General features: G+C 39.7%; 1 protein-coding gene across 3 annotated transcripts in view; it reads left to right on the top strand.

Moving 5' to 3' along the window:
- The window catches only part of LOC122794421 (low density lipoprotein receptor adapter protein 1-like), a 1,120,082-nt gene that overhangs the window by 826,353 nt on the left and 267,567 nt on the right, over positions 1–26,162 (top strand). For all 3 annotated transcript variants that reach the window (XM_044062793.1, XM_044062791.1, XM_044062792.1), the window contains exon 4: positions 8,545–8,659. In XM_044062793.1, coding sequence (XP_043918728.1) covers positions 8,545–8,659 — 115 coding nt within the window. The remainder of the gene's footprint in view (positions 1–8,544; positions 8,660–26,162) is intronic.

Below are 26,162 nucleotides of genomic sequence, written 5' to 3'. Positions count from 1 at the left end.
CCTGCCTGCAGGTGCCCTTGTTTCCAATTATACTGTGTAGCATTAATGCTAATACAAATGGTTGTAGTTGACCAAGACAGTCAGGCCTTCAGAAGTGGCCCACACAGTGTCAACAAACAAATATAAGCACTCACAAAGGTTAAATATTTTCTTCATGGACCAGCCATAATAACAGTTTTAAATATATTTAATAAATGATAAAAGCACATGAAAATTCTGAATATATACTTGCAATAAACCACAGAGCTCAGATCACAGGAAATATTGAAATTAAGACTGATGGACAGACTCAGACAAATAAAGAAGAACATTGTTCTAGGAGAATTACTATTCCCTACTTACTTAATACAGCAAGGCAGATGATACAGTGAATGGTCCTTGTTGTCAGGCCTAAGACAGAATGCTCAATACTGAAAGAAAATTCTCTGCAATATCTAAAATTTCCAAGATGGCTGGCAGAATGACCTCATCTGGTCACCTGACTCTAGGTTCTCAGGTTTATATCATATGAGCAAATTGCACAAATTGCGAATGCTCAAAATATCGAACGTACTGGACCTCAAAGTGCTTTTTCTGAGATCGCAGTACAGTGAACAATGGGATATTTGCCCTTTCCTCACCATAGTGCAATATTGGAGTTGGAATATATATTTAGCAAGGGGTGTGGGGGCACAGCCCTCCACAATAGGAAGTTCTAGGTCTGGTACATTCGATATTATGAGCATTCCCAATTTGTGCAATTCGCTCATATGATATAGACCCTAGGTTCTCACACTATTTTCCTTTTGAAGCTAAGACAGGAATTTAGCATAAATGGCTACAATACGCACCTAATTGTTTATGGCAGTGCCCTGGAGCCATGAAACAATTACAGTACTTTCCCTCTTCTTTACAGAGGCTATTAAACAATGGCTTCTCCCAGACCTACTAACTCCAGTTCCATTCAACACAGTGGGATTTCATTTTAATGGTTTAACAGCTCATTTACATTTCCCTTATTTTTCTTAAAGTAAGCTAGCTGGTTAACCTCTGCTCTTTAAACTCACGATGATACATTTTTTCAAACTTTACAGACACATTTTGATATTCATTGTTGACATCAGTTTGATATTCAAAGGATATAATTCTTTACAAAACCCCAGCTACCTATGCTGGCACTAGCCCATGTCTTCACAGACACACACACATGAATATATATATATATATATATATATATATATATATATATATATATATATATATATATATATATATATATATATATATGTGTGTGTGTGTGTGTGTATTTAGGGGGTGCAGGGGGCTTTCTCCCCTGCAAAAGAGAAGACTGATGTTTGAGATCAGCTCATCTCTTCCCCTGGATTTTCAATCTTCTTTTTCCTGTGTGTTTTTTTTTTTGGTGAATCAGCACTTTACCAGTGCCAGCATTTCAATGGAGAGCCTATAGGAACACTATTCAACCCCAGGGAGAATATGTAAACTATTACTGGGACTCAATTAAAAAGTTAATAGCGTAAGGTGTCTGTCATCATGATGTATAATATGCACACTGAGAAGAATGAAATGCTAAGGTCTGGCACTATTTATTGACTGCTTGAATGTGTGATTTACAAAGGCAGGGACAAAACAGTATGAAGACGCATCAGGGATGTTCTGATAACTGTGTGTGCGCGTGTGTGTGTAAGTGTGTGTGTGCAAGTGTGAATGTTGTGGAAGAGTGAATGAGAAGGATTTCCCGTGTTAACATGAGGCATGGGTCGACAGTGTTAACTTCTACAGGAAAGTACTGATTTGCATTTATAGTAGTTAAGAGATATTCAGAGACAAGCAAATTAGCTGATAATATGGCTTTCCTCACTGCAGCTAAAATACAACTGAATTTCAAATCGAAGCATTTTATAAACAGCCTCATTTAATTGCAGCTCTTACCACCAACATTGGGGTTTTACTGAATCTCTGGCTTTGTCCCATTTAAGACCAATGCTTTTATGCCTGTTTTCATCTCCTCATATCACAGATTATTGACTAAAGTGGCAACTGTAGTTTAACATCTCATCTGAAGTATGGTATACTTAAATGTAGCAGCTGTTTAAAACTGTAACCCGACACCTGACATTTTTTTAAATAAAAAACACACATTTGCAGATGGTCTTTACAGAAAGTGTGAGAGAGATATATCAAGAAGAATTTTTGGCATAATTCTAATTTCATCAGATTTATTTCAATGACATCCAAGAAAAGTTTTCATTTGGTGTTTTTGAGCTTCATCAGAATTTTCAACCACTTGCACTGGCAACTGCATTATGCGTTGTCAGATGTAACACCTACACCTAGTCACTAATAATGCACAGGCAGTTAGAATAGAATGGCAGCTATCATTTAGTTAAATACAGAACTCTGCAAAGCTTGTGTGTTTGCAATCAATAACTACAGTGAAATAATTGCTGAAGTGGCTGACAGAGGGATGGGGACAGTGCATAAATGAATATCAACAAGTTAAAAAATATTTTCAGGATAAATAAATAATTTTTTACTTAAAAAGTCACATTGTTTTTTTTTTTTGCTTCATGACGATACGTAATACTGTATAGAGTGAAGCAAAAAGGTTACCCTGGGAGTATGTCTTTGTGAAACTCATACTGTATTTGACTCTCATTAGGAATGCATATGATAAATATTGAAAGAAGAAGACTGTGGTGTCTATACCATGACCACATGCTTGGTTTAATTTTCCATTACTTATACTGTATGCAGAATAAGAGGGCAGCTGCAATATCAAATGCAACATTCTTTAGATGGGACATTAAAATAAAGTTCCATTTGCATGAGCTGGTGATAGCTCATATATTTAAGATCCCATGGCATTTACTGAAAAGAGTAGGAGAAATTTCCCAATTTCCTGGCAAAACATACCCTAGTCAGTACAAATACCATCTCCCCTGTAAAGATGCCATTGGCCTAGTGTGAGAAACTGGTCGACAAAGTATAAATGCATTAATAAATTTAATTACTCCCCATGCAGATGTTTCAGAAAGAAGTGTTTAATTTAATCATATAAGACAAATATAGTATTTAATCAGTTATAGTACCATAATGTCACTTAGGCATCTTATTATCTTAATGACATAAGTTTGTGCAGTCAGCAACAGGATTCCTAGTTGATTAACGGTGGGGAGCGTAAGCACTAAAGTAACTTATTAAGAATTAGTAAACGGTTACAGAATTATTAAAGTGCAGTCGTAGACTTGTGTGGCTTGACTTACATTACAATACATTATACTTGCATGAAGGTAAAGGAAAACAGTAATTTAGTACCCTTTTAAACGGATGTATCATTCTACACCCCCTGATATCACTACCTCCCCCTACCCCTTTTTTACCTGTCTCATGCCCTCTATAACTTATCTGTAAATTCTTTCTCCACTAACAGTTCTGGTAGTCAAATCACTGGGTCTTGCAGCCCCCATGTGAAAAACTACTTTAGAAAATCTAGGAATTAGTTAGTCCCTACAGTCTGCTATTTGTGCCCTTCTCTTACCCCCTCTGTTCTTCTTGTTCAGGATGACACCTTCACATCTTCCTGACTTGGTCGTGTCCCCCAGTATCATGTCTCTCCAGTCTCTTCTGGTCTTAAATGAGAAAGTGAGAACAACTTTACTTCCTCTAGCCTCTGTTCATCTCTCTTCCCCTCAGTCCTGTGGCTTTTTCTTGTAGCATTCCTTCTGAATCCTTCCACTAATTGGTGCATTTTTCCTTATATGACATTCTTTAATACATACAGTACAAAATATGTAGTCTGGCCAGTACCCTCTGAAATGGAAGCATTACCTGTTTACTTCTAGAATCTACCCCACTGATGTTACATGACAGCATTCTCTTTCCTGCTGCCTCTGCCCACACAATCTGCTGCTGATTGACCACTTCATGTCTAATTAACCCCCCTCTGCTCTTTTTCATGCTCTGTTGTCATCATTTCTACTCCATCATCTGATGCTTCACATGAGGGTTATTTTGACCTAAGTGTAGTATTTTGAACTTATTTGTATTGAACCTCATCTGCCATCTTTCTGCTGACTTGCTCAGCCTTTTCAAATCCTTCTCTAAACTTTAACCCCATCGCCCACTGTTGCTCCTATTTTTGTATCATCAGAAAAGAGCTTATACTGTTCTCTAATCCATCATATATGTCTTAAACAAACAAACTGAAGAGTATTGGACCCAAATCAGATACCTCTGATACACCTTGGATTTGAGGAGGAAAAAGTCTCTTCTCTTACTTTTAAATTGTGTCAAACTACTCGCTATATTTATAGCAAGCAGCTTCTATAGTTTATGCCATATATGATATGCTGCATCACTTCAATTCTGACCACAAATGCAGTACCAGAATTCAGTTCCAGTAATTCACTGAAGATTGATTGGGATCTGCCAATCATGCCTTCTAATACTTTTCACCCAGGGCAGCTGCCGGCTTCACCCTCACCCTAGCTATGCCTCTGCATGGCATTGTCTAGCTCATCAAAACCATTTGTGTTTTACCAATCAATCACATAGCTATCAAGTTCATCAGTCTTGGTCATAATCCTTTTCATATCAGTCTCCTTTGTGCCAGCGACTCACAGGCGCTATAGACGTCCAGGTAGACTATGTCTGCTGGTACTCCTGCGTCAGTTTCACATGCATTCCATTCTTAAAACAATATCTGGTTTGACTGACATTCTTGTTTGTGGAGCTTCATCAGTTATTGAATAGGTGGTGGTTCCAGTTTGTGAATTCATTAACAATCCAGTGTTGTAAATCTTCTTTAAGTTAACAGAATTGTTTGTTGTTCTGCTCTTTGTCTCCTTCGTAAGCTGCATTAATTCTTCATTGAATGGACCTGCCTGTGTATTCTAATAGCTTGTTTTAAATGGAAAGACCAATTATGTTTGTGTTATAAAATCTTCTATTTACTGGCTAGGGCTATTATTTTGACATGGGAAATTTTAAATCTCAGAGAAAGCTAAAACAAGGATATCTAGAGCATAGATTTGTTGGACATTATTTTCACCCTGAGGCTTCAGTCAGCTAAAACTACTTATTGGAAATAACAACATGTGCAGTTATATTTTTTTTCCATTGTGAGTCTATGCATATAAAACATTTTATATTACTTGTGTAACTGAAGTACTGCACTATATTTATAATAATTTTTTAAGGTAAATAGTTTTCATTTGTTCATCTGTAAAAATGTGTTGTTAATGTCTTCTTAGGGTATCATTTAGTATGACTATTGGTATCTGCCCTTTTTGAAGGTAATCTGTCTCACTAATGGATATTATAATTTAATATTGACTTGCTCGTTGGAAGAGTATTCAGTACTTGAGATCTTAGAATCAGGTTTGCTGTCTGAAAGGTGGTGGCATGTATTAGGAATGCAGGAAGAGGGTACTATGACTGAAAAGTTGTCAACCCCCCACCACTGGACATATTGTGAGAGTGTTTGTAAGGGAAAGTAACTTGGTTAAGTCTCAGTTACTGTTGGTGAAATTTTCCTAGAAGGCTTCAAGCTCGGTTTGAGGTGAGTGGAATCCTGACTATAGCCATGTTTTTAACATATGATATAAATCTTATTTGGGAGCAAAAGGTATCAGTTATAAGTCAAGGCAGCAATAAGCGTATGCCATAAACGCTAATAGCCAGTCAAATGTCACATACCTAATTGGTTCTGGTGTTGGAGACTTAGTTAAGTTTCACAACCCCTGCCCATCATATTATTTGGTAATACCTCTGGGATTCAGACCATACATATGTCACATTGTTTGGTAATGGCATGGCCTTTAGGCCTCTTTCTGAGAGCCTGTTTTATGACAGCAGCATGTCCTATTCTTGTCATTCTAGTAGCAAGTGGCAGAGGGCAACTAAAGTGCATAAGGCTGTGGATTTTATTCTCACACCAGTTAAATCAATTACTGACAATGCAGTGCAGCATAAGGGGGGGGGGGTGCTGCACTCAGAATTGTGTCATACTTCAGATGAGACAATAAACCAAGATCTTATTTGCTTGAGTTGGTAGAAGCTCAGGTGGATGTAAAAGAGTCCACAGAGCCTATCAAGAAATGTTGGTGTGGCAAAATTTCCCCTAATAGTATATAAACACCACCTACCATGAAAATAAAATTGCCACTGATTCTAAAGACAACCACAAGGCATTCTATAGCTATGTCAAGAATCTCAATGGCAACCCTCAGATCTGCTCTGAGTTACACCACAATGGCACTACATATACAGAACCAACTGATATTGCCAACATCCTGGCAGATAGGTTCAGTGCTAACTCCCCCCCCCTCACCCCCTAAAGGGCCAATCTCTATACCGAAAAAATGCAAAGTTCCTGTAATCACGGCTTCACAAGTAAAAACCACACTCTCCAAAGCCAAGAACGTAGCATCCATGGGACCTGACAACATCCCAGGCTGCATTCTACATGAACTACAGAACGAGCTGGCACCCCACCTAAGCACCATCTTCAATCATAGCCTCACCTCAGGCATTTTGCCCACTGAATGGCACACAGCAACGGTTATCCCACTCCACAAAGGGGGAGCCACCACAGACCCCGGGAACTACCACCCCATTAGCCTGACAAGCCTGGTCTGCAAGGCTATGGAACGTATCATCATGGAACTTATAAACAATGACATTGATAATCTCCAAACTCTGGACCGCACCCAGTTTGGGTTTGTAAAAGGCAGATCATGTCTTCTAAACCTGATAGATGTCTTTGAAGCTGTCACCAAAGCCGTAGATGAGGGTAAGGTGGTTCACACAGCCTATCTAGATCTCACCAAGGCTTTCAACACCATCCCCCACTCTGGAATTATAGATAAACTCACTAAACTAGGTATAAATCCCTATGTCACAAGATGGGTTGCCAACTGGCTCACTGACAGAATCCACAATGTGAAAGTTGTAGACTCCAAATCTGACTTCAGACCAGTGACAAGTGGAGTACCACAGTGCTCATTCCTGGGTCATCTCCTGTTTGGTATCTACTTCTCAGAAGTACAGGCTAACACAGAAGGTCTTTGGTTAAAGAAGTTTGCAGATGACTGCTGACTGCAAACTAGGAGCCATAATCAAAACTCCTAACAATGTGGGCATCCTACAAAAGGGCCTCACTGAGACTGATGCCTGGTGTCAAAGCCATGGCCTCAAGCTCAGTGCCAAAAAGTGCATTGTCATCCCTTTTGGTAAAAACTCTGTACCCATGAACTACCACATAGGCAGTAGTCTACTTAACACCGAAAGTGTGATAAGAGACCTTGGGACACAGGTGGACAGTAGTCTCTCCTTTGATAATCACTTTACCACAGTAGTCAGGAAATCCTTCTATGTGGCACACCTCATCACAAAAGGTTTCTCATCCAGGAAAAAAGAGGTCATTGTTCCCCTCTACTCATCACTCATTAGACCCATTATAGAGTACAATGCCCCTTTTGGTATGTACCTTACAAGACATCTGCAACAACTAGAAAGGCCGCAGAAATACCTCACAAAGAGGATTACTGGCCTCAAACAGATGCCCTATGCAGACCGTCTCAAAAAAACTCCAGCTTTACTGTCGCATATCACCTACTCAGAGGCATTCTCTGCCTAACATACAAAGCTATGTCAAACCCAGAGCTGTTGGATATGCTTCACTTAAAGAAATCCCAATCCCTCTGAGCTACACGCTCTAGGGACCTAAACCTTGTCACCACAATAAACAGAACATGCTGGAGGGATAGATTCCTGTCCCAGAGACTTCCCATACTCTGGAACAAACTACCTATCTATATCAAACAAAGCTCCTCATTGGCACACTTCAAGAAAAATCTTGATGATTGGATGGGAAATAGGAAATTCACCCCGGGGATCACTTCTGTGGCTCTGCTAGACAGTGGTACAGGAAAATAATTTTCTTGGGTGGTGAAAGCCAGGGTACCTTTTTGGCTAGGTTTATATAAGCCCTGGGGCCAATAGCCTAGTAATTACCTATGAACCTCTGGTCTCCCCTGAAAAGAGCCTAGAGGGACTGTCCCACAGAATAAGTAAATAAATAAACAAAAAAGTATACAGTAATAAAAAAGACATAGTACCATTCCCAATGTAATATTTTATTTTGCATCTCTCTTGGAAATTGTCTTGTATTTCATCTATGAATTTATGAAGGCAGAATTCTGTATCTTCCCACAGCATTCTCAAAAAAAAATGAAATAATAAAATAAGAATATTTTGTAGAACAGCCCTGAATATGTGATCTGATTGGGACAGCTGACCAGTAGTGGTAATGGTAAATACTTTGATAATTACACAATTGTCTTCAGCTTGCAATTAGAAAATTGTAGGGTGTATGAAGGCTGTCTAGACAAAGAAATTTCTTTCTTGATTTAAATGCGTGTTCTGCTTTGTTGATATGAGCATTCAGTTTTGTATTTGAAGCATCTGAGGCAGTACCTGAACAATGTATTTCTTCTCCATTACTTCAGCATATATAATTATTTAACCTCTTGTTTATTTCAGAATCTCCTACTGTACAACAGACAAAGCCCAAGATAAAGTATTTGCTTATATCGCTCAGAACCAGATGAATGAGACGTTAGAATGTCATGCATTTTTGTCTCCAAAGAAGAAAATCGTAGGTTTTGTTTCTTTTTTCAAATATTTTCATTTTGTTGAAAAAAAGATTTTAAATTAATATTTAAACAACTTACAATGGTTGAATGTTATTGAAAGATAAATTGTGTTTTTGACTGAAATTTGGTGATAGGCTTCATAAAACCTAATGTTTAGTAAGCAAGAACAGAAGATGGTTTGCTTGCTTGTACTTTGGGAACTGTAGATTAAAAGATGTTGCTTAAATTCTTACAAATTAATGCATTGAACTGTGTTCTTTGAGTACTATACTAGGCCAAAAAGCAAATGTATGTTTAGTGAAATTCATACTGTGCTTGTGGTGATGTTCCATAAATCATTAATTTTTGTTTGGGTAATATTACACTAAATTCTTTTGTGCATAGTCTAACCCTGTCTACTCTGCAAGAATAAACTAGCTTTAAAGTTTGCAAATTAAGCCAGCAGTCTGGTATGATTGTTTCATTTTGTTCCCTTTTGCTGTTCTTCAGCCTACCCATTAAAGGCATTTTTCCAGTGCTTTACAACTAAGAATTCAATAAATACATCTTTATTTTGCATCATTCCTTATAAAATGTCTTCAGTAAAATGTAAACCTTATAGTTCCAGTATAGTGCAGTTTTAAATCGACATGAACATCCAAATGGCAACAAAACACACAGCTGAACTATACTTGTTGCAACTCTAGAAGTTCATGTGTGCTTTGCTCTTATATAAACATGCAACTTCCAGCATACTTCATTTGCAAGACATTGTACGGTGATTTGCATAAACTGATCCCCACACATGTAACACTAGCTGCTAGCATTGATCACAGCATACCTCTGCATTGACACATCCCCTGCAACAGTGCGCTGCATACTATGAAAGCTCACTATGAATACCAGCCAATGTGTGACATGTAGTTAAAATGTGTAATACATGACCAGACATAAAATCAGAAGCATAAAGGAAAGTAGAAGCAAGTGCAGCAGTGTACTGATTAACGTGATTCTATAACTAACAGGAAACAAACACTTTCCCTAACAAGAAAATGTAAGTTACTTGCCCCCTACAGAGGGAATCATTAATATGGTGTAAAAATATCATGGCATAAACTGGAGAGTCAGAAGAGGAGGTGAGACCTACTGCAAAACAGAAGGGATCTAGATAATGGAGCTAACATGGGTTCATAGGTTCATAGGTTCATACTAGGCTATCTGCCCTAGGGCATTTATAAGCCTAGCCAGAGTGTGTTTGGCTTTCGCCACCCATTTTAAATTAATTTTGCTATGCGTTTTTTGAGGTTAGTATACTGTGCCTCTGTCTAACAGTGACACAGAAGTGATAGCCGGGGTAAACCTACGATCTCCCATCCACTCATCAAGATTCCTCTTGAAGAGAGTCAATGTGGGACTCTGCCTAACCTGGACTGGGATTTTATTCCAGAGTGAAGGGAGCCTCTGGGTTATGAATCTGTCCCTCCAGCATGTCCTATTTATTTCAGTGCTGAGGTTCAAGTCTCTCGGTAGCGTGGCTCGATGGGATTTGGATTTTCTGAGGTGCAGCATGTCCATTAATTCTGGGTTGGACATGGCTTTATATGTCAGGCACAGATCGCCTCTGAGCAGGCGGTATGCCACTGAGTAGAGCTGGAGTTTCTTTAACCGGGCAGCATATGGCATCTGTTTGACCCCTTTGATCCTCTTGGTGAGGTACTTTTGGGGTCTTTCCAGTTGCTGCAGGTGTCTGGTAAGGTACATCCCAAAAGGGGCATTGTACTCAATTATGGGCCTGATGAGGGATGAGTAAAGAGGTACGATGACCTCCCCTGATCTAGATGTGAATCCCATCATGATTAAGTGGGCTATATAAAATGTTTTTCTAACCACTTTGGCCACGTGGTTGTCAAATGAGAGATTGCCATCAACTTGGGTCCCCAGGTCCCTAATGACTTCTTCTGTACTTAATGGATTACCACCTATGTGGTAATTTGTGGGCACTTTGTTTTTGCCAAAGGGGATGACTATACACTTTTTGGCGTTTAGCTTGAGGCCATGGCTCTGGCACCAGTTGTCTGTTTCTATGAGGCCCTTTTGGAGGATGCTTGTGTCGGCTGGAGAGTTGATTATGGCACCCAGTTTGCAGTCATCTGCGAACTTGGTCAGCCACAGTCCTTCTGTGTTGGCCTGTACCACGAGAAATATATACTGAACAAGAGAGGTCCCAGGACTGAGCCTTGAGGCGCCACTTGTAACTGGTTTGGAGTCTGACATGGCTCCAGCAATTCTAACCATGTGGGTTCTGTCCTTGAGCCAGTTTGCAACCCATCTAGTGACATAGGGGTTTATATTTAAGCTGGTGAGCTTATCTATAATGCCAGTGGGGTATTGTATCGAAGGCTTTTGCGAGGTCCAGGTAGGCTGTGTGGACCACCTTCCCCTCGTCAATGGCCTTGGTGACTGTTTCAAAGAAATCAACCAGGTTTAAGAGGCAGGATCTGCCCTTAACAAAGCCAAACTGGGTAGGATCCAGTGTCTGTAGGTCCCCAATATCTTTATTTATGAGGTCCATGATGATCCTTTCCATAGCTTTGCAGACCATGCTAGTCAGGCTTATGGGGCGATAGTTTCCAGGATCCGTTGAGGCACCACCTTTGTGGATAGGGACCACTGTTGCTGTATGCCACTCTTTGGGTACATATCCTGTAGTAAGGCTAAGATTGAACAGTAGTTTTATGTTTGGGTTTAGCTCTTCTTGTAGTTCATGTAGGACGCAGCCCGGGACACCATCTGGTCACATTGATGCTGTGTTTTTTTGCTTTGGAGAGGGCGGCTCTTACCTGAGCATCTGAGATGTCAGGGGGGCAGCACTCTGTTGCGATAGATATTTGCCCTTTTGGTGGGGAGCGGGGAGAAGTTTGCACTGAACCTGTCAGCTAGGATGTTGGCAATGTCTGTGGGCTTGGTGTATTTTTTGTCATTTTGGACTAATTCTGAGCATATCTGGGAATTCCCACCCAGGTTCCTAACATAACTAAAGAAAGCCTTGTGATTATCCTTAGTGTCCTGTGCAATTTTTCTCTCGAAGCTGGCCTTAGACGATTTTATGAGTGCCCGTAGTTTTTTGCTAATACTGATCAGAGATGCCTTCCCTTTTTGGGATTTTGCTCTATCATGTAGTAGCTTCCTCCTTCTAATGTATAGTTTGTTTATGGCTGGGGTCCACCAGACAGGACGTCTGCCTTTGGAGGATTGGGTCTTGGATTTATTTGGGATTGCATGATCCATGCATTCCTGAAGGTGTTCATAGAATGCGTTTATAAAGGATTCTGCGGTCTGGGCCTTATTTTCCACAGGCCCGGGGGCTTTGAAGGATTTCGCCTCGGTTTTGAGGCATGTGAAATTTGCTTTAGAGAAGTTTTTCACTGTGGCTTTCTGGGCAGGGGGTGGGGTCGGGATGTGAATATCCAGTGAGATTAGTTTATGGTCTGATCTTACCAGTGAGGGATACACTTCTGGTCTGGAGCATAGTGTCCCCATGTTGGTGATGATCAGGTCCAGTATGTTTTCCCCTCTTGTGGGAGTGGTAACAAGTTGTTCCATAGCATTTGAGTTTATAAATTCTAGGAACCTTTGGGCTAGGGTGTTGGAGCTAGAGTAATGCTCCCAGTCTATGTTTGGGTAGTTGAAGTCGCCCAATATAATGGTGTTTGGAGAGACCTTCATATTTTCCAGTATTCTCAGGGTTCAACAAGAAGACATGGTAAGAGGATTTGTGTGTCACACCCATGACTCAGAATTGAATCTGAGGCTGCATAGGGGTTATGAGTAAAATAAAATAAAAATTCAAGGTGGCGTTCTTTGAGTGACAGAGTAGACGGAAATATTGTTGATGTGAGAATTTAGTATACTTCCATCATCAAATAAACAAAAGCCATTTTGGCAGCCAAGGGTAATATGATTTGTATGCAGTAAGCCTGTCTAGTACTCCAGCTGAATTTGTAGTCATAGTCAAGCATCCTGCTAGAAGAAGCCAGCTTCCAAGATGAATAGCCCCTCAGGATAAGCCAGTAGGAATCTCGGAATGTTGTTTTTGTGACTCACAGTTGCTGGAAATGGCTGTAGCAGGAGCCATAGCAACCTTCATAATGTGTAATGTCTACTGTAATCCTTTATAAGGTACTGGCTTTGTTGCAGTCAGTAACTGTTACGTCTCCACACATGATGACATTATGTTGTTCCAGTGGTGAAACACACTGGTCTCTTTTCGCACAGTGTATACATTGCATAACCTACATTGTTCTGCAGCTTCTGTAATTCAGTCATGAATGAATGTCTACCATTTTTCCCCCATATGGCCATAATACTATTGGACAGAGAAGTCATACATACTGCAACCACATCTTACATGTTACAGTAAACACATATTCAGAGGATGTTTTTTGCATGCCACTACATCATCATGCACTTGACATCATGTGACTTGCATGGTGGTATGCTCTACCTAACTGCTTCTTCATCACCCTGGTTTGCACCATCATCGAGTCAGTAGCTGTACTTTGTCAATAGTGAGCTGATGTCCTGCCATTCAACATCGCAGCTACGTTTGATGCAGCATGGGTTCATAGGTTTATACTAAGGAGCAGTATGTTAAGCATTGTTGGCTCAAACAACAATGCTATAGTCCAAGAGCACTTCAGAATGAGATAACAGCTGAGAAGATATAGCTAGGTGGTAGAGCTAGTCTGGGAGACATAGACAGAATATTATTAGCTTGGATTATTCTAAAAGGAAGGAAAATAGGGAGACATTAAAGAAAAGGGAGGAAAGAGAATCAGAGAAAAAAATGAATATGACTCAGATGTGATATTGCTTAGTCTGACATAGCTGGCATAAAAAGATCATCCAGGCAAACATGTTCAGTGAACAATTTAGATCACCCCTTAAGGCATCCAACTACCAAAGCTGTCTCTTCAGAATGGTGCACACTTTATCCCCAACAGTGCATGTTTGGCTACAAGTTTGATTGCACATATTGTCAACATGTTACATATAGGTTCATAGGTTCATAGGTAGGTACTAGGCTATCTGCCCGAAGGCATTTATAAGCCTAACCAGAATATGATGGCTTTCGCCACCCCCTTAGATTAGTTCCCTATGCCTCTGTCCAGCAGAGCCCCTTGAAGTGATCCCCGAGGTAAACATTCTGTTTCCCATCCACTCGTCAAGGTTATATTTGAAGAGTGTTAGCGAGGAGCTCTGCCTAATATAGATTGGGATCTTGTTCCAAAGCATGGGAAGTCTCTTGGACAGGAATCTATCCCTCCAGCATGTCCTATTTATTGTTGTAGTGAGGTTTAGATCCCTAGAGCAGACGTATTTGCCCAGTTTTGCATGCCGGGCAGTGCCGGTTAGCTAGGGTAAAACTATTCCCGGCTCCACAAAGTCTCCTCTTCAATTTTTACCTTGGAACTAAACAAACTTTCAACTTAAGCACTTAAGCCATTTGTTTCTCAGCCTGGCACTTGCTCAAAACTTATAGCAAGCACTTATAAACCCTAGCACTAGACCCTCTTGTACTGTACAGAAGGACAAGGCTCTCTATTCGACCTTACCAGCCATCCAGTAAAACAAATAACATACGCAACATACTAGTAATAGGTGACTCTATAGTCAGGCATACTGATGTCCCACTCACTAGGCTGAATAAGGAGAAGGTTATTGTTAGCTGCCTGTCAGGCGCCAGAATCCGCCACATAACACAAGCACTCAGGTCACTCCAGAACAAGTACAAATATGACTCTGTCATTGACCATGTTGGTGTGAATGACCTGAGCCTTACCTCTCTGGACTCCATGAAAAGAGACATGGAAGAGCTCTCTGATCACGTAGACCAGGCCGGTATGACCCTGACTCTGAGTAGCATACTGCCCTCATCAAGAATGATACCACGGTATAAAGAAAAAATTCTCGATTTCAACAATTGGTTAATTTTCTGGTGTCATTCAAAGGGGATCTAGTGTCTGTCCGCCTGGGATGACATGCTCGACAAGCCACGCTGTTTCACTAGAAATGGCTTGCACCTGTCACCCTTAGGCTTTCGAATACTGGCCAAGGCTCTTGCCACCCCCATAGTGCCTTTTTTAGGCAAGGCTCAAAAGCCAAACCCACCACCGTAAATAGCACAAGTAACAAAAAACTGAGGGTAATGCTACTCAATGCCAGAAGTCTGAACCTCAAAATGCATGCACTCGAGACACTCCTCAGTAAGGAGAAAATCGATATATGTGCAGTAACAGAAACCTGGTTTAAGGCTCCAGAGAGCACCCCAGCACTACCAAGCTACAACTCATACCATACATTTCAGCCACAGAACCCAAACTGAAATACAAAAGGCGGGGGCGTATCCATATTCATTAAGGATACCCACACCTCCAGGTTAGTGGCACAGCACGATGCTTCAGAGATCATCCACGTGCAACTAACAATGGGCAAAACTGCAATTCAAATTGTAGCTTGCTACAGATTACCCACCATGTCCCAAGACCCACATTCCATGTTTCTGGAAACACTGGGAAACATAAAGGTCCTACCAAACACTCTAATATTGGGTGATTTCAATTGCCCAAACATTAACTGGGAAAACTACTCAAGTACTAACTCCCTTGCCCAACATTTCCTAGAATTTATAAACTCAAATGCCCTGGTTCAACTGGTCAACATTCCCACCAGAGGTGACAACATATTGTACTTGGTCATCACCAACATGGGCGACCGGTGTTCCACACTGGAGGTCAACCCCTCGCTGGTCAGATCTGACCATAAACAAATCACTTTGGATATTCACATTCTGCCCCCCACCCCCAGACAAGAAAATCACTGTGAAAAACTTTTCAAAAGCAAACTTCGCGTTACTTAAGACAGAGGTGGAAAGTTTCAAAGCCCCCATGCTGAAGGATAACGCTGTCCAAGCTGCAAAATCCTTTACTAATGCATTCTATGAGCACCTACAGGAATGCATGGATGATGCCATCCCAAGCAAAACCAAGAATCACTCCTCCAAGAAAAGGAAACCAGTCTGGTGGACCCCTGCCATAAACAAGCTATACAATAGAAGGAGGAAACTAGTGCAGAAAAGAGTAAAATCCCAAGAAGGGAAGACATCCCTGATCAGTATCAGCAAGAAACTATGATCCCTTATAAAATCATCCAAGGCGAGCTTTGAAAGAAAAATTGCTAAGGACTCCAAAGATAACCACAAGGCATTCTTTAGCTATGTCAAGAATCTAAATGGCAATGCTCAGATCTGCTCGGAGTTAGTGCAGAATGGCACAAAATACACTGAATCGACCAATATCACCAACATCCTGGCAGACAGGTTCAGCGCAAACTTCACCCCCCTCTCACCCCCAAAAGGGCCCATTACCATACCAGAAGAATGTAGAGTCCCTAAAATCACAGACACTCAGGTTAAAACAGCCCTCTCCAAAGCCAAAAACACAGCATCAATGGGACCAGATGGTGTCCCAGGCCGGGTCCTACATGAGCTCAAAGACTATCTAACCCCTCACCTAAACACACTGTTCAAACTCAGCCTCTCCACAGGCTACTTACCCATAGAGTGGCGCACATCAATGGTTATTCTGCTCCACAAAGGTGGAGCCACAACAGACCCTGGGAACTATCGCCCTATAAGCCCGACTAGCTTGGTCTGCAAGGCTATGGAGCGCATCAACATGGAACTCATTAATAGAGACATTGGAAACCTCCAAACACTGGACCTTACCCAGTTTGGCTTTGTTAAGGGCATACCATGCCTCCTAAACCTGATGGACTTCTTTGAGACAGCTACCAAGGCTATAAATGAGGGAAAGGTGGTACACACAGCCTACCTAGACCTCGCAAAGGCCTTCACCACCATTTCCCATTCTGGTATTATAGACAAGCTCACCAGCCTGAACATAAACCCCTACGTCATAAGATGGGTTTCCAACTGGCTCACGGACAGAACCCACATGCTGAGAGTTGCGGGAGCTAGGCCCAATTCTAAACCGATTACAAGTGGCATTCCCCAGGGCTCAGTCCTAGGACCCCTCCTGTTCGGCATATACTTCTCAGAGGTACAGGTAAGCACAGGAGGACTATGGCTGACCAAGTTTGCAGACGACTGCAAACTAGGGGCTATAACTGACTCTCTGGCTGACACAGACATCCTCCAAAAGGGTCTCACTGAGACAGAAACCTGGTATCAAAATCATGGCCTCAAGCTAAATGCCAAATAGTGCATAGTCATCCCCCTTTGGAAAAAACAAAGTAACCACAAACTACCACATAGGTGGTAGTCCCCTAAATACGGAAGACGTAATAAGGTATCTGGGGACCCAAGTAGATAGTAATCTCACCTTTGATAATCACATTGCCAAAGTGGTTAGAAAATCTTTCTACGTGGCCCACCTAATCACAAAAGGGTTCGCATCCAGATCAAAAGATGTCATTGTGCCCCTCTACTCATCACTGATCAGACCCATCATAGAGTACAATACCCCATTTGGGATGTACCTTTCAAGACACCTGCAACAGCTGGAAAGAACACAGAAGTACCTCACCACGAGGATCACTGGCCTCAAACAGATGCCCTATGCAGCTCGACTGAAGAAATTACAGCTGTACTCAGTTGCATACCGCCTACTAAGAGCTGATCTCTGCCTGACATACAAGGCCATGTCCAACCCAGAACTGATGGACATGCTCCACCTAAAGAAAACCTTATCCCCGTTTATTTATTTAATTTTCGTATAACAATTTCTCTATACTGCTTTTGTATATAATATTCCTTGATAAATCCTTTGACTGTTAACACATTTTTAATCAGAGTAATCTATAATTTACTTATGCATCTCTAATTTATAAGACTCATTTATGTTCTGTACTATGTCACAGGCTAAGTCAGAAAATGGTCCACCTGGATCAGAGCTCTACCTCTATTAGCAAATTTGATAAATAAAGTTCAATACCAGAAGTGAAACACATTCACAGTGTATCAAAACATAAATTTTACTACTCACATGTGAGCTAGATGCTGTTAGTGTACATGCTGTCTGCATGCAGCAAACATTACACATGAAAAGTCTTTGGAGGACAAGTAGCATCACCTGTGTGATACAAAAAACTTATGCATTAGCTCTCAATAAGTCTCTAGCAACCCAGTCCTGTATCAAATGTATATCACTTTTGGCTGTGATTTATGTGGCCTCTAAAATATGTCCTGTGGGTGAGATGGGGAGAACCTCTTCAACTTTGTTGTACTCATGATGGCCTATATATGTTGGTTGTCCATTTTCTATGAAGTCCATGTACCAGATGTCATGATGTACTCTGATTAGTCCTAAATAGCCTTGTCCTACCCTGCATCTCTCACTGCTTTCTTGCTATGTCAAGTAGGTAGGAGCATGCGTCATACACAGTTACTGATAATGGTTTGACTTGGCAAGGCATGTAGTATTTCTGTGTGCTGTATGTTTTTCATTCATCACTGTCTGTGGTGGTGGTGCTGCGGTAGCATTGTCACCTCACAGTAAGACGTTGTCCTGTTCGATTCTCAGCTAGAGCATCTTCTGTGTGGAGACATGCGTGAATGGGCGTACCTTCATTGAAGGTTGTGCGTCAGGGCTGGCAACTCAGCCCGTAAAAATCTACTGCCAATCATTAGTGGACCGGAGTTCCACTGTGGCGACCCCTAACCGGGAAAAGCCGAAAGACACAACAACAACTGTCTGTCTATAAATGAGATACATTGCTTAAGCCATTGCTAGTCTCTACTCATGCATACAGACAGATTTTGGTGTTTTCCACCACTGCTTGCACTGTGATTTACATGATATTATGCAGATTTTGAGCTGAGTACAAGTGGTTGACACCCTTATTTACACTAGACTCACTATTATCTGTTCATACTACTCGACTTGTGCTACATTTTAATGCATTTCCTTTGTCTATTATAACATTTAGCTATGCAATAGGTGTTTAGGAATTACTGCTAAAGTGAACAGCTCCTTTGAAGGTTTATGCCTCAGTCTGCTTTGTTATGCTTAATATGCTGATCTGCACATTACCACATTTTCTTTGTTCATAAAATTTATCATAATACCTTGGATTTCTTACATACTGGAGGCTGACATTTCTTCACTAATTTCTAAACCATGAGGTACATTGTTATCTGATGAAAGATGACCTGTTAGTAGTATAGTTTATAGTTTTGCTGTTTTATTTTTATACTGCAGCAAGACAGCTGGAGTCCTAGTTGCCTTTGTGTTGTGTACCAGAAACAACCCACAGAGCTCTCCATCGCAGAAGCAAAAGATCCATAATGCTTAAACAACGCTTTTATGAAGCTCCCTACTGAGTGCAGTGCAGATTAGGGTTTTAACCTGTCCCTGTTTATGAAAGGCAGTTCCTATTTGGTCAGTTGAGTCTTGTGCAAAAGCAAGAACAATGGCAAATGTCCTAAGATACAGGACAAAAAATATTTCCTAATGTTCCAGTTATAGTTGTATAAAGCTATTATTTTGTACCTGAAACAGCATAACATTATAGAAATACACAGAACCCACTTCAGTTCTACAACAGTGAGCATCTAGTTTGGCAGAAACATGAAGTCCAGTCCTTTGTAATGTTTGTGAGTTTGGACTGACCTGCAAAATCTGTTTCCTTAAAAAAGTCCCATTTGGGCATTTGAAAAGGTAGCAAATCTACTGCAGATCAGAAGGAATTATTCACATCACTGCCTTAGCGTGCCATTCTGGTATATTTGTGGCACAGTAAGTCACAGAAGGGGTGACAGACACTAAGTTTATATTGGGGTAAGAATCTATTTAGACAGGGATCTCAAACCCAAATGACTCACAGGCCACATGAGTATAACTTTGTCAGCTGAGGGTCAGACAAAAAAAAAGGAAGAAAGGAAGAACAAGGCTGTGTCATACAAACCCATGGAAAATTAAATATTCAGTGTTTAAGCTAATTCTAGTGTAGTAACTGTAACCTGCTTGACAAATTGAACTAAAGAGTTGGATGGTCAAAGAAAATAAAATGCATAAGGTTGCCATGACTAGACACACTTATATCTCAGAAACCATGACATCAGTCTGTAAAGCTGGAATATGGAAAACAAATGGACAAATATTACTCAGGGTCACTCTAGCAATGTATACTGTTCTGGCAAAATGCCATGTTCAATTGCCAAATGAGAACATGGTTTGGGGTCCCACTAGACACCAGGAATTGCTCCTAAAGTATCATAATAGCATCAATGATAGTACACAGAACAAGGGAGGGCTGCACTAGACACCAGGAAATACTCTTTAAGGTGCCATAATGGCACCAACATCATAAACGGGATGCACTAGACTCCAGGAATTACCATACCGGTACCAGAGGCAGTATGGGCATCAGAGGGAGGGGGTGCATTAGATCACCAGGGCCTAATAGAGACATGCTGTGATACCACTCAAACTATTATGGGGTGGGGGGAATAATGGGAGGGAAGATAACAACGAGACAGATACAAGGACGGTGGTGTTTGCATGTGTATGTGTATTTCTTTGTGTTTGTGCATTTGTGTGTGTGAGAGGGTACTGGGGGATGGTGCCACTGTCTACATGAGCAGCAGGTTAATATTGCATTGTGCAGATCAGCCATGATCTGTGTGGTGGTAATAAATGCAAATAAGAGGAATGCAGGTTAGCAGATAATGAAGTCTTACAAAGTTGTGGCTAACATGGTTCTGAATCACAAATGAGCACATTGGGAGAGAAGGGCCTTTATAGTTTAAGCTGTACAGCTCATGCTAGGCATTTTAATGAATTCTTAGGTATGTCTTTTGCCCATGTTTCCCTTTCCATTCTTTCTGGAAGAACCAGGATTCAGTTTGATGCAATGCAGTTTTGTAGGTTTTACTCAGTTTTAGAGATGTTTGCATAATTAAGATTTATATGTATATCTGCATACTTAATGCAAATATCTACCAAGCTGTGCTAGTTAGACACTGGCTATCAGTGCAGTGTTTTTCTAGCATTGTTTATACTTTCATTTGATACAACAGAGTACCATATAAATATTTGGGTATATATTAGCGTGAATGCTTAGGTTGTCGAATACGGCTTGACTGACACCTATTAAGCGAACGCACAATTCACTGAAACCTCAAAACGCGGAAATACAGATGACCGAATTGTTTTGTTTGGCCAACACTGTTCTACCCAGTGATGAAAATAAAACATACTTTCCACTACACCGCTCGCTACATACTACCCACCCAAACAAAATAAATAAACCACATACATACACTCACCTGAACCCTACTTCTAACCCTACACTAACCCTTACATACATTACTATCTATGCACTTACCTTAACCCGCACCCTAACCCTAAGGTCCATAATTATTGCACACTTACCTTAATAAGCTATACCCAAACAAAATAAATAATCCACACGCATACACTTAACAAAACCCTACTTCTAACCCTTACATACATTACTATCTATGCATTTACCTTAACCCGCACCCTAACCCCAAGATCCATAACTGTCGCACACTTACCTTATGGAGCTATACCGCAGAAGGGCCAACTATGCCGAATCAGGATTTTGAAATTCGCGGTATCCGGCGTTCGGTGTACTCGTGGTTCACTTAATAGGTGCTGATCATGCCGTATTCGACAACCTAAGCATTCGTGCTTAAAATATAGACCCAAATATTTTGTGATTGAAGTTATAATTAACATGTGGCATATATTCATAATATTTCTGGAAAATAACTCACATTTTCTATGATACCAAGCACCTTATTTGTTTAAAGAGCCATTACTGACTTCCAGGTCGACTGGGCAATGTAAGCAGGTGAACTGTGCCTGCTATATTTACAGAAATTTTATGTGTATGCATATATGCATATGTCATTACTAAAGAAGTATAAGTATCTGCAGTTTGGTAGTTAGCAAACAGGAAATATCAGAGGACCCTTTGAAGCATTATGCAAGCTTTTATTAGAAATCTAGATCTTCCACATAAACTGCTTCTAGGTGACCTTGTTATGAAAAAAATATTAGTAAAGCACCCATTCATAATTTGGCATGAAAAAATAATCACACCTTTTCACGAGCTCAACACTCCATTTGAATCAGCAGTCATTCTTGACCTGTGTGCTAACCTGGACTGTGAAATGTTTTCTCACACTTAGTGAATACCATCTTACATATTTGCATAAATATATTATGTATATTTGCATATTTTTTTGCTAAAGAAATTGAGAACAAACAGTGGTACTCAGACACTAGTCATCACTGAGAATTTTCCAGCAGTATTTAAGTGTTCAAATGACACCATAAAGTGTGGCCAAGTTATTCAAAGAAACATTAGTAGAGCATAATTTCATTATTTTTCATATAAGTACAGTCTCACTTTCTCAATTACCTGAGAAGTCCATTTAAGTTAGAAGTCATTCCTGACCTTTATGGCGACTCAGACTATGAAATGTTGTCCCAGAATGCTACTAAGTTGACAGTTTCTGACATATTTGCATTAGTATGATAGTTATGTATGTGTATTAATGAAAAAGTACAAATATCTTATGATATACAGAATAAGAACACCAACTGCTGTGCGTTTGAAAATTTTTTTAATTCTGGTACCTCGGCCTTCGCCTTCTCCTGGAATACAATTTGCATGTCAAACACCACCCATTTTTAAACAAACATTTAATTGTATACTTGATGCACCATCCCCTGATTTTTCAATTAGGTTTCCTTAATGCTATATGCAAACATCTTTCTGGCATCATTTTCCTTTTACTTGTATAAAATGCATAAACAATTCATAATTTTTTATGCAAATATGAACAAATAAATTAATGCATGAATACATTGATATAAATAGATCATACTTTCTATTATTCTTCCCTGAAAAACCCAAAAGTTGAACACTACTACATATTGCATACAATCTTAATAGACAAACTATCCTCAAAATTTAATGTCTTCAAAATTTAGTATGTATGTAGTTAAATGTATTTGGAAATGAAGCTATGTTCCATGAGAAATTGCTATTAATGGAATCCAGATTCATTTTCAATTTGAAAACCTTGTTTCCCAATGGGATGAACTTGGAGGTTTAAAGTCATTCCACATACCTGTCGGTATTAATAAATCTTGAAGACACTAAATTTTGAGGATACTAAATTTTGAAGACATTAAATTTTGAGGATAGTTTGTCTATTAAGATTGTATGCAATATGTAGTAGTGTTCAACTTTTGGGTTTTTCAGGGAAGAATAATAGAAAGTATGATCTATTTATATCAATGTATTCATGCATTAATTTATTTGTTCATATTTGCATAAAAAATTATGAATTGTTTATGCATTTTATACAAGTAAAAGGAAAATGATGCCAGAAAGATGTTTGCATATAGCATTAAGGAAACCTAATTGAAAAATCAGGGGATGGTGCATCAATTATACAATTAAATGTTTGTTTAAAAATGGGTGGTGTTTGACATGTAAATTGTATTCCAGGAGAAGGCGAAGGCCGAGGTACCAGAATTAAAAAAATTTTCAAACGCACAGCAGTTGGTGTTCTTATTCTGTATATCATAACTTGTGGAACTTTTGAAGGAGTGGAGGTGTTGTTTCGTAAAGTACAAATATCTCAAAGCTTTTATTTGACACCATAAAGTACCATTTATTTAACAAGCTAAAGATGGAACTGAGGAAATCCAAAAGATTTTACACATGACTCAGCGAGAACATTACCTGTTATTATTTATTTATTTACTTTCCCAAGAATATGCATGAGTGAAAGCCAGAACATTAAGACAGTAGACAGTTTTTCATGTGCTATAGGAAAAGGCAGCTAATCATTTGAGATATAACTTGGCAACAAACCATAGAAGAATAGCAATATTTGACTGACATATAGAAAGGAAATGAGGGAAATATGAGACAACAGAAAAGAGTTTGAATGTGTCAGAGCAGTGCAAGCTGGAAACAGATAACCTGTGAAAGAATCTGTGCCAGCTATTGACAGCACTGGAGACTAGATGAATTGTTTAAATCTGTGAAAGAAAGTAAGGGATATGCTGGATAGGTCATCTGATAGGGAAGATTATTATGGGTTATGGTGAGTATGGTAAGGATGATAATATTTCTGGTTCTATGTTTGGAAAGGCATGTTGGGACAAGACCACAAAATAAGAGTGTAAAGTAACTACAGAAAACATGTGATCACTTTATGTGGAACATTATAAAATATAAAACTGACAAAGGTAGATTTAAGGCATCTGGGAGATTGGTAGCTTGGGGTATAATGGATTTTATACTGTGGCTGTTAATATGGCTATAATTTGTAGGTGGTAAAACATTAGAGAGTAGATTGGTGCAGTGAGAAACAGACAGGTAAAATGAAACATGGCAGCTGAATAAGAGGCTAAGACCATTGATGGATAAAATGGTGCAAATATATTTGGGGAAGGGTGTCATGGTGTAGTAGAGAGGAAAGGATGGAGGCTAAGTAAGGTGGTGAATAAGGAGACCAACATTATTCCTTACAACCAACTCTCTCTAACTCTCAAAATTGTAACACAACCAACTAGAACCCCTGCACTACAAAATCTTATCCTTCCTTATAGTTCCAGCAGACCACTTCTCTCTAACAATAAGTACTTACTCGCCATCACCAAGGCCAACAACACTGCTGGAGAATCTTTATTTTTCAGCTATATATCTTGTATATGAAACTCCCTTCCTAACTCCATTCTCTCCATCTCATCCACTAACCACTTTAAGCCATCACTTAAAGCTTATCTAAAAACAAGTGGCTATGTTCCTGTACTAACCTCTCATGAATGCTCTGATACATCACAGTATACCCCAATCATATCCAACTTCTTCCCGGTGTTTAATCTTTTATTCCTACTGGCCTGTCTTAACCTTATATCTTGACACAAGTCATACAAATAGTACTAGTATGTTCGAAGCCTAGGTTTTGTTGTCATTGTGTAACAAATTTGTATTTTTGTAAAGATACTACATTTTGTTTACTTTATACTTTATTGATTATTGTAATTTGTGCATTAAAATTTACTGTTACTCATGGAGCTTTTCTCCCCAGGCCTCCGCTGAGAAAGGACCAGTGTCCACAAAGACATTTTCGGTAAACAAATGTTAAATAAATAAATAAATGAGAAATAAATGTGAGACTTTTTGGGAAACATTTATAAACTGGAAAGTGAAAGGGCTTAAATATGTAGCGGATCTGTTGGTTTCTGAGGAGATGATGGGCGTATAGCCAGGCGTGTATGTAGGAGGTACTAGCTTAAAAGGGGTAACTGGTTAGTATATAATGCCACAGGAGTGGTTTGAACAAACAATTAGAGAAGTGGGTAGGAGAGAGCAAAGGGATGGAGGGTGACTTGGAAGGATGCTAGTGATTGGTTAGACAAAGGAAAGGGATGATTAATAGGTGATTGCTTAGTAAGTGGGAAATGGATGATGACAGATGGGGAGGAAGGGGTGTAGGAAGAAGGATGGCAGATTTTACAGAAGTAAAGGTTTGTGTAAGAATTACAAAAAAGCTATTAATTAATGGCTAGAGGATTCCTAGGACAATGAAGAACAGAGGACAGTGCAGGATATTTATTGTTAGTGTACTGAGATTGACACAGGTTGCAAACACGTGTTGTGAGAATGTAAGAATGTACAAAATATGTGGAAGTCCTTGGAGATGATAAATATGTAGATATATAGGTTGTGCCCAGTCTTGCACTGACTTGTGTGTATGTTTGCTGCAGGATGAGGGAGAAGGATGAGGGAGGGAGAAGAAGGTGCGATAAGACTCAGACGGTGTTAGGGGCAGTGAAGTGGAAAATAGTTAAACATTGGAAGGAGGCTGAGGAACTGGCAAAGGGTGCAAAGGAAGTGAAAGGGTGGGTGAGGAACCTATGTATGGTAGGGAAAATGAAGGGGATGAAGGGCTTATGGGAGGATTAGAGGTGAGGCAGATAGAAAATATTCAGTCCTTGTAAGTTACAGAGGTAGGCAAGGGGGTTTATCTATGATAACAAAAGTTAATTAGTACAAAGAAAATTGGATAAAAGGAGGAGGTTGTGACAGGATAATGTTATGTACAAATGGGAGATTGGAGTATTTTGTGATGCGGTCTGTTTCTTGTTGATGAAAGATATATGGATGTTCTTGGTATATGCAACTGAACACACAGAGCTGTTGTGTATATATTTCTTAAAATGCCAAAAATGAGTACAAAAAATATTGACTGCTTGCAACACCAAACCAAAATAATGTGTTGAAAAAAGGCAGGAATTGAATAATTTATGTAATGTTGCTTAGGTTATATGTTATATAGCAATATGTGAAGTATAATGTTTATGTTAATTATAGTTTGATTATTTTTATATGAATGTAAATTTGCCTATGTCACAAGTGATAATTCAATAAAGATGTTTAAAAAAAATA

This window comes from Protopterus annectens, chromosome 2.part1 (genome assembly GCF_019279795.1).
Source record: "Protopterus annectens isolate FY-2018-M chromosome 2.part1, PAN1.0, whole genome shotgun sequence".
Classification (NCBI taxonomy): Eukaryota; Metazoa; Chordata; order Ceratodontiformes; family Protopteridae; genus Protopterus; species Protopterus annectens.
The sequence above is the reverse complement of the archived record's forward strand: the minus strand, read 5'-3'. Positions and strand labels throughout refer to the sequence as shown.